This window comes from Staurois parvus, unplaced genomic scaffold (genome assembly GCF_062004578.1).
Source record: "Staurois parvus isolate SC_StPar_1 unplaced genomic scaffold, SC_StPar_1.0 ptg001225l, whole genome shotgun sequence".
Classification (NCBI taxonomy): Eukaryota; Metazoa; Chordata; class Amphibia; order Anura; family Ranidae; genus Staurois; species Staurois parvus.
In genome coordinates, this window is record NW_028319021.1 from 217,350 (window position 1) to 227,381 (window position 10,032).

At 41.1% G+C, this 10,032-nt stretch overlaps 1 protein-coding gene across 1 annotated transcript in view; it reads right to left on the minus strand.

Annotated features, from left to right (window-relative positions):
* Positions 1 to 9,525, minus strand: part of LOC149438023 (FHF complex subunit HOOK-interacting protein 1B-like) — a 30,656-nt gene extending 21,131 nt beyond the window's left edge. Inside the window, exons 1-2 of the mRNA XM_089660331.1 lie at positions 9,088 to 9,525; positions 1,061 to 1,223 (exon numbers count right to left, since the gene is read on the minus strand). Of these exons, the coding sequence (XP_089516457.1) occupies positions 1,061 to 1,223; positions 9,088 to 9,258 (334 nt within the window). The 5' untranslated portion in view covers positions 9,259 to 9,525. The remainder of the gene's footprint in view (positions 1 to 1,060; positions 1,224 to 9,087) is intronic.
* Between the last annotated feature and the right edge of the window lie 507 nt (positions 9,526 to 10,032).

Sequence of the window (10,032 nt, forward strand, 5' to 3'; positions counted from 1 at the left end):
TACTATGGGGGATGAATTACTATATGGGGGATGAATTACTATGGGGGATGAATTACTATATGGGGGATGAATTACTATATGGGGGATTAATTACTATGCTTACTATGGGGGAATATTACTATACTTACTATGGATGACACATACATATCATTCATCTACTCTTGGTCCGGCCCCCGGGTCCAATATATGAACCCATTGGGGCCCTCAAGTCAAAAAGTTTGCCCACCCCTGGCCTACACGAATATATTTTAACATGTATTCCAAAAATGTCAATTAAAATATATTTTTCAAAGGCATATATTTAAAATAAATAAATAAATATATATATATATATATATAAATAACAGCGCCCGTCACTGCAGCCCAACAGTGTCCATCAGTGCAGTCCAATAGTGCCCGTCACTGCAGTCCAATAGTGCCCGTCACTGCAGCCCAACAGTGCCCATCAGTGCAGTCCAACAGTGCCCATCAGCGCCTGTCAGTGCAGCCCAACAGTGCCCATCAGTGTAGTCCAATAGTGTCCATCAGTGCAGCCCAACAGCGCCCATCAGTGCAGCCCAACAGTGCCCGTCACTGCAGCCCAATAGCGCCCGTCACTGCAGCCCAACAGCGCCCATCACTGCAGCCCAACAGTGCCCATCAGTGCAGCCCAACAGTGCCCGTCACTGCAGCCCAATAGCGCCCGTCACTGCAGCCCAACAGCGCCCATCACTGCAGCCCAACAGTGCCCATCAGTGCACATTAGAAAAGAAGAAAAATTACTTATTTGCAAAATTTTATTACAGAAAAGCAGAAAAAATTTTTTTCCCCCCCAAACTTCAGTCTTGTTTTGTAATTTAGCAAAAAATAAAAAACCCCAATGCTGATTAGAGATCACCAAAATAAAGCTGTATCTGTCTAAAAAAAAATGATAAAAACGTCCTATATGTTGCATGATCGCGCAATTGTCATTGAAAGTACGATAGCGCTGAAAGCGGAGAATCGTCCTGGGCAGGAAGGGGGTGACAATGCCCGGTATGGAGGTGGTTAAGGTTCGGTCAGTGGGGGGGGGATCACTTACCCAGAGTGTCAGAGCGGCGTAGGGCAGGGACTGAGTTGGGCCCCTCGCTCCAGTCCAGCTTTCCTCGGGCGATCAGAAACTTCTTTGCTTTGAAGAGTAGTGTGGGGAAATCGTCCTGAGAGGCTGCAAACGCTTCGATCCGATTCTTCACAGAGCCGAGGACCTGCAAGAGGGGCAAAGGATCAGCAATACCCAACAGAGCAAGGCCACCACCCCGACGCCATGCTGGAGGACACTGGAGGTCCTAGTACATCCTATGTGCACCCAAATTCCACTTCCGATCGCCTAGGGTTCATGTCAAAATCAGGTCCCCCCCCAAAGTTGACGATCCATAACGGGGAGCAGGGGGACGAGGCCTTAAAGTGGAACTTCCCCTTTTGGGTGGAGCTCCGCTTTAAACCTAATACTCACCTGAGCCTAATCTCCGCCCAGCGATCTGCGTGAGAGCCTTGGCTGTCCCAGGACTCCCTCTCCTCATTGGCCCCCACAGCTGTCAATCACAGCCTAGACTTAACGAGCATTTAACTTTTTGCAGTTGTCCAGAGTGGGGGGGGCTTTAAAAAAAAAAAGAAAAAAAAAGAACCACTTACCAATTTAATGGTACTTTGTGTCTGGCTGCAGCACAAAGTGTAAAAGAGCTACTGAAACGGGCTAGACGAAAAACTGGAAACACGACACGATTTGCAGGTATGAAAGTGACAACATACCATATGGAAGAAAAATATATTTAAAAAATATTCTTCCCAAATATATTGCCATACATATACATATATATATATATATTTATATAATATATACAAATATATAAATATATATATATAAATAAATAAATATATATATATATATATATAAAATATATATATATAAATATATATATATATATAAAAATATATATATATATAAATATATACATATATATATATACATATATATATACATATATACATACATATATACACACACACATATATATATATATATATATAAATATAAATAAATATATATATATATATACACATATATATATATAAATATATATATAAATATATATATATATATAAATATATATATATATATAAATATATATATAAATATATATAAATATATATATATATATATATATAAATATATATATAAATATATATATAAATATATATAAATATATATATAAATATATATATATATATATCTTCACACAGATACATATATACATATATATCTATCTATCTATCTATATATATATATATACACACACACACTGCATGTTGAGATGTGTTTTTATTACAAAATATATGAAAGATATTTTTAAAAAATACATTTCAAATATACTGCATGTCTTTAAAAATACAAATCTACATTTTTGGAATGCATTTACAAATATTTGTAAAACTAGATGTTAAAATGTTAAAAAAATCTGCAGAATATTTTTTTTTAAATATATCTTTTTATAATATATTCTTCAGATTTGTTTTTTTGAAGCTCGTCACCCCAAAAAAGTTTAGGAGTTTCTTTAGGGCACCAAGGTTCAAGCGAAGAGGTTTGCCGCGACCGCAGCGCGATGTATTATGCCAGAACCGTGTCGTGCTTTCAGGAGCCATTAAAATGAATTGCATCTAATGCCGCATTCGCAACTGGGCGATTCTGCCCGCGATTTTAAAATACTCCGGTGAAATGAAAAAAAAAACAAAAAACGAAGCGCGCGTTTCAGATGCCATTTGTTTGGGCAACAAGTGTCATGCAATGCAGTTTGCGGCAATTTCAGTGTGATTTATAAACACAATAATCTCGAAGCAGAAATGTTATTAACATGAATGGAATCTATAAGCATTGCGCAATTTGTCATTTTATCTCCGCATGCCACTGTAATCTATCACTTGCCAGTCTAGAACGCACAGCTACAAACCCGCCAAGGACCCTTTTCATAATGGCGTGTGGGTCACGTGTGTGTGGGTCACGTGTTGATCATGTGTGTGAATCACCTCAACAAGAACACATCATTTTTAGCCTGTCATGCAAATCTGTGAGTTTGCAAACGAGAAAGGTGTATGTGTGAACCAGGGCAGCTCCATTTACATCTCGGTGTTTTGGGATCACGGCAGAATCTTTGCAATTTTGCCCACGATCGCAAAACGCAGGTTCAGGTGCTATTACAGGGGAGTGGAAATTTTTGAAAAAAAAAAAAACTACTTGTCCAGAGACTAAATCGGTGCGGCAGTCTACATGTCCATTGTGGCAGTCTACTTGTCCCTCCTGACAATCTACTTGTCCCTCGTGGCAGTCTACTTGTCCCTCGTGGCAGTCTACTTGTCCCTCGTGGCAGTCTACTTGTCCCTCGTGGCAGTCTACTTGCCCTCGTGGCAGTCTACTTGTCCCTCGTGGCAGTCTACTTGTCCCTCGTGGCAGTCTACTTGTCCCTCGTGGCAGTCTACTTGTCCCTCATGACAGTCTACTTGTCCCTCATGACAATCTACTTGCCCCTCGTAATAATCTACTTGTCCCTCATGACAGTCTACTAGTGCATGCGCACGAAACGCGTTGGACATGCTGACGTCACGCCGCCGCGGCTGGACGGCTCGGCGACGGAGTGCATTGATGTTACCTGATGGTATTCGCTTCTCTATCTGTTAAGGGGGAGAAGGGTCTCCTTGCAGCAGCTGCATCGTATGACCTGGCACCATGCTGTCATGTGACTACATGTAAGAAACCGCTAAAAGAGATTCTTACACAGTGATTTGTGATAAAAGGCATACAGGGCCATGGGAAGAAAAGGAGGGGGGGTGATATTTAAATGTAATTTTGCTATGTTGTCAGCCTTTCCTTCAAGCGAAAGGCATGTTACTGACCTGTAACGTCGTCCCTTGTGTTGACATTTGAAAGCCAGAGACTGCTGCTGGATGACACCATCATGGATGCGAGGTCGGTGGCTGTCACTTATAAAACAGTGAATTCTCCTTTACTCCCCTCCCAGTAGGGATAAAAGAGGGGTGGGGTAGAGGGGCTGGGCCAGAAGAGGGGAGGGGTATGACTTTAATCGCTTGCCCGCCCCCCTATAGCAGAAATACTGCTACAGGGCAGCAGGGCTGTGCAAAATTCACACACATAAATAAATAAAAAAATTATATATATATATATATATATATATATATACACACACACACACACATGTGATCTGCATTTTGGGGTAGGCTAGGCAAGTCAATCACTGGGTCCTGGCTGAAGATTCCTCGCCGGCACCCGGTGATCGCCATCCAAAGCTGTGTGTAAACAGCACAAGTCTCTCTCCTGCCACCAAGGACATGCTGCTTTGTATTTCTCTGCACAGCATGTCTCCAAGGTAAAACACACCCAGCACACAGCTGACCATTGACTCTTAAACAATACAGATCTCTCCCCTGTCAGCGTCAGCATGCTGCTTTGTATTGCTCTGCAAAGCAAAGCAATACAAAGCAGCATGCCTCCCAAGTAAAGCACACACAAAGCAAACAGTTAACCCCAGTTGTTAACCCCTTCCTGCCCAGTGCCATCAGTACAGTGTCAGTGCTTTTTATTAGCACTGTATTGGTGTCACTGGAGATGTCAGTGGCAGTTAGTCAGTTCCCCCCCCAGTGTCAGAATGCCCACCGCAGTCCAGCTATAAGTCGCTGATCGCCGCCATTACTAGTATAAAAAAAAAAAAAAAATTCCAGTATATATACCGCCATTTGAAGATACTATAACCTTCACGTAAACCAATTAATTTACACGTATTGGGATTTTTTTTTTCAGCAAAGACACGGAGCAGGATACATTCTGGTCTAAATTGATGACGAAATTTGATTTTTGAATTTTTTTTATTGGATGTGTTCATTAGCAAAAAGTCAAAAATAGTTTTTTTTTTCAAAATTTTCAGGCTTTTTTTTTTATAGCACAAAAAATAAAAAACGTACAGGCGTTCAAATACCACCAAAAGAAAGCTCTATTTGTGTGAAACAAAGGATGTAAATTTAATTTGGGTGCAGCGTTGCATGACCGCGCAATTGACAGTCAAAGTGACTTAGTGCCGTATCGCCAAAAAAAAAAAATGGCCTGGTCAGTCGGGGTTAAATCTTCTAGAGTGGTTAAAGGGGTCTTGACTATTCCTGGAATAGTCAGATTTTCTAGAAAGTTCAAAGGTGAATAATAACCATTTATGGAAAGGAAAAACGCCGTTTTTTTTTAACCCCCTGGCACCAGCGGCAGCCGGCCCTTTAAGGGGTTTGTGATGCTGGGAGGCGGGGTTTTAGAGTCACGTGACCACTGTGATTGGCTTTCACGGGAGTCACGAGCTTCCTGTGAGGAGCTGGTAACTGTGCGCTCCCCGTCACATGTTTGTTTACCTTGGGTACGCAAATATGTGGCCTCTGGACGCCGAGACTGCATATTTGCGTATCGTTGGCGCCAAGGAGTTACATACGTGATTGTTCTGTGCTTTACCTGCAAATGTTTATGTTGGTGACTAGGTCTTTTCAAGGGTTCATTTTACATATTAACCCCTTCACGCCTAAGGGTAAAACAAATCTAAATGCCTAAGCACAATTTTGCAACGTTGACCTGTGTTAGTAAAAGCGTCCGTATCATCACCACTACTTTGTACATCCAGGTGGATTATACCGCGGTTTTTTTCAGGACAAATTGGGCTTTCATTTGGTGGTAAATGGTAATGGTTATCTCCTGATTTTTTTTATTATCAAAGGAAAACTGGCCCAAAACAGTAGAAAAAAAAAATCATTTTTTATAATTTAGCTTGTTACTACCATAACCTACCACCAAAGAACAACTCAAAATAAACTTTCCAGCTCTTGACGATCGCAGCGACTCCATATATGTGTGTGTTATTTGTACCCGTAGCACAGCCCAAAACCAATAGTGCGCATTTTGTTTTTGTCTTTTTTTTTTTTATACCTAAAACACACCGACACCAAATTTTTTAAAAATCCTGACCTTTTGATCTTGACCCTGACCTTGACCCAAACACTTACCCTGGCACTGTACTAGATCAAACCTTGATCTAGGTATTTTTTTTAATTTTATTTTGTAATATTTATCTTTTTTTTACACAAACATTTTTTTTTCTCCAGGAGTTAGAGAGATACAATGTATCTCTCTCCTCCATTCATAGAGAGAAAAAAAACAAAACAAGGGGGGCCGGGCTGTACAGTGACTGATCAATCAGAGGTCATCACAGCGATATGTGACCCGGAATCGGGACTCCCGATCTTTAGAATGGGACCCGGGGCTCTCAGTGACACCCAAATAGTAGACGTTCACAGAGATACCATATATGTGTGTGTTGTTTGTACCCGGAGTACAGCCCAGAAACAATAGTGCGCATTTTATTTTTGTCTTTTTTTTTTTTTACTGAACACACACTGACACCAAATTTTTTTTTAAATCCTGACCTTTTGATCTTGACCTTTGACCCTGACCTTGGCCCAAACACTTACCCTGGCACTGTACTAGATCAAACCTTGATCTAGGTATTTTTTTTTTATTTTATTTTTTAATATTTATCTTTTTTTTTTTTTACACAAACATTTTTTTTTCTGCAGGAGTTAGAGATACAATGTATCTCTCTCCTCCATTTATAGAGAGAGAGAAAAAAAAACAAGGGGGGCCGGGCTGTACAGTGACTGATCAATCAGAGGTCATCACAGCGATATGTGACCCGGAATTGGGAGTCGCAATCTTTAGAATGGGACCCAGGGCTCTCAGTGACACCCAAATAGTAGACGATCGCAGCGATACCATATATGTGTGTGTTATTTGTTGTTTGTACCCGTAGTACAGCCCAGAAACAAGAGTGTGCATTTTGTTTTTGTCTTTTTTTTTTTTTTTTACCTAAAACACACTGATACCAAATATTTTTAAATCCTGACCTTTTGATCTTGACCTTTGACCCTGACCCAAACACTTACCCTGGCACTGTACTAGATGAAACCTTGATCTAGGTATTTTTTTTTAATTTTGTAATATTTATCTTTTTTTTTTTATACAAAACTTTTTTTTTTCAGGAGTTAGATAGATACAATGTATCTCTCTCCTCCATTCATAGAGAGAAAAAAAAACAAGGGGGGCCGGGCTGTACAGCAGCTGGTCGCTGTGATAGCCAATCAGACACCATCACAGCGATCATGTGACCCGGAATCGGGAGTCCCGGGTCCCGATCGTTAGAACGGGACCTGGGGCTCTCAGTGACACCCAAATAGTAGAAAAAAAAAAATATTTTTTTTTATTTAGCTGTGTGTTTCTTGTTGCGACCATAACCTACCACCAGAGAACAACCCAAAATAAATTCTCCAGCTCCTGACGATCACAGCGATACCATATATGTGTATGTTATTTGTTGTTTGTACCCGTAGTACAGCCCAGAAACAAGAGTGTGCATTTTGTTTTTGTTTTTTTGTTTTTTACCTAAAACACACTGACACCAAATTGTTTTTTTAAATCCTGACCTTTTGCTCTTGACCTTTGACCCTGACCCAAACACTTACCCTGGCACTGTACTAGATCAAACCTTGATCTAGGTATTTTTTCTTTTATTTTTTAATATTTACCTTTTTTTTTTATACAAACATTTTTTTCCCTTTATGCCAGGAGTTAGAGAGATACAATGTATCTCTCTCCACCATTCATAGAGAGAAAAAAAAAACAAGAGGGGCCGGGCTGTACAGCGGCTGGTCACTGTGATAGCCAATCAGACGCCATCACAGCGATCATGTGAACCGGAATCGGGAGTCCCGGGTCCCGATCGTTAGAACGGGACCTGGGGCTCTCAGTGACACCCAAATAGTAGAAAAAAATCATTTTTTTTTATTTAGCTGTGTGTTTCTTGTAACTACCATAACCTACCAGCAAAGAACAACCCAAAATAATTTCTCCAGCTCCTGACGATCGCAGCGATACCGTATATGTGTGTATGTTATTTGTTGTTTGTACCCGTAGTACAGCCCAGAAACAAGAGTGTGCATTTTGTTTTTGTCTTTTTTTTTTTTTTTACCTAAAACACACTGACACCAAATTGTTTTTTAAATCCTGACCTTTTGATCTTGACCTTTGACCCTGACCCAAACACTTACCCTGGCACTGTACTAGATCTAGGTATTTTTTCTTTATTTTTTAATATTTATTTATCTTTTTCTTTTATATCCATTTTTCCCCCCTCTATGCCAGTAGTTAGAGAGCTCCATTCATAGAAAAGAAAAAAAAAAACAAGGGGGGCCGGGCTGTACAGTGACTGATCACTGTGATAACCAATCAGAGGCTATCACAGCGATCATGTGACTCGTAATCAGGAGTCCAGGGTCCTGATCGTTAGAATGGGACCCGGGGCTCTCAGTGACACCCAAATGTTTTTTTTAAATCCTGACCTTTTGATCTTGACCTTTGACCCTGACCCAAACACTTACCCTGGCACTGTACTAGATCTAGGTATTTTTTCTTTATTTTTTAATATTTATTTATCTTTTTCTTTTATATCCATTTTTCCCCCCTCTATGCCAGTAGTTAGAGAGCTCCATTCATAGAGAAAAAAAAAGAAAAACAAGGGGGGCCGGGCTGTACAGTGACTGATCACTGTGATAACCAATCAGAGGCTATCCCAGCGATCATGTGACCCATAATCAGGAGTCCAGGGTCCTAATCGTTAGAATGGGACCTGGGGCTCTCAATGACACCCACACGTTTTTAAAATCCTGACCTTTTGATCCTGACCTTGACCCAAACACTTACCCTGGCACTGTACTAGATCAAACCTTGATCTAGGTATTTTTTATTTTAATATTTATCTTTTTGTTTTTTTTTGCGCCCCCACAGAAAAAAACCCAGTTCTGTGAGGCCGCATATTTGTGTGCCGTCGGAGTCAAGGGGTTAAATAACAGGTCAGGACCATGGCCCCGGGGCCGGCATCCAACACAGAGAACTAACATCCCCCCCCCCCCCCCGTTTTTTGGCCCGTTATTTTTTTAAAAGCCAGTGTGGACTGAGCCTAGATCAGGGGGGGAGGTACTCACCTGCACCAGAGACTTGACGCTGGGCTGGAACACCATGTTGGTATTGAGAAGGAAGGAGCGGAGGAGGGGCTGCGGGTGGCAGGCCAGCTGAGCAATGATCCCCGTCAGCAGGAAATTCACATACAGAGAGTTGGTGAGCATGTTCTCCAGCTTGGCAAACAGGATGGCCATGAAGGGTCCTGGGGAAAGAACGAGTAAGAATTTCCATCATCGAACTACGGGAAAATGTGTTCCATAACAAGCACTGGATACGGAAGGATGGAGCGATGGGTATCCAATTATGTATGAAATGTATCAATACGGATTTATAACAAATGACCATTTTATCCTCTTTTTTCGTATGCAATGAGAAGTTTATTCATTTATTAAAAATGAAGGTTGGAAACCAGTTATTCGTTGTATCATACGTGTTGTGCCTCATGTAAAGTCCCAGGACCAATAAATTGGTTGCATGGGTATAATAACCACTTCCCGTCTGGCTGTGCCATTCATAAACGGCGCCTGCCATTTTGGATTGTGCGCGCTCCCTGTACGGGACCCTCTGTGTGAGGTCCCGATCATGTGATCACTGATTGGCCAATCAGTGATCACATGAATAGGTGTAAGCAAGATGTCCTTCCTGACATCATTGCTTACTACTTGTGAAATCTGTGAATGATCACAGAGGTCACATGGTACAGGGCTATTCACAACAGCCTTGTACCATGTGACAAGCTGTGATCAATCTCAGCTCACACAGTATTTCTCAATGGCTGCAAGCATGCAGCCAGAGAGAAGGAGAAATGATTGCTTTCACAGCCTTTATGGGTATAAAAGCAATCAGTGTCCTCCGGACACAGTGGAACACCGATCGTTGTACGGGACCTCTGTGCGAGGCCCCAATCATGTGATTACTGATTGGCCAATCAGTAATCACATGAATAGGTGTAAGCAAGATGTCACTCC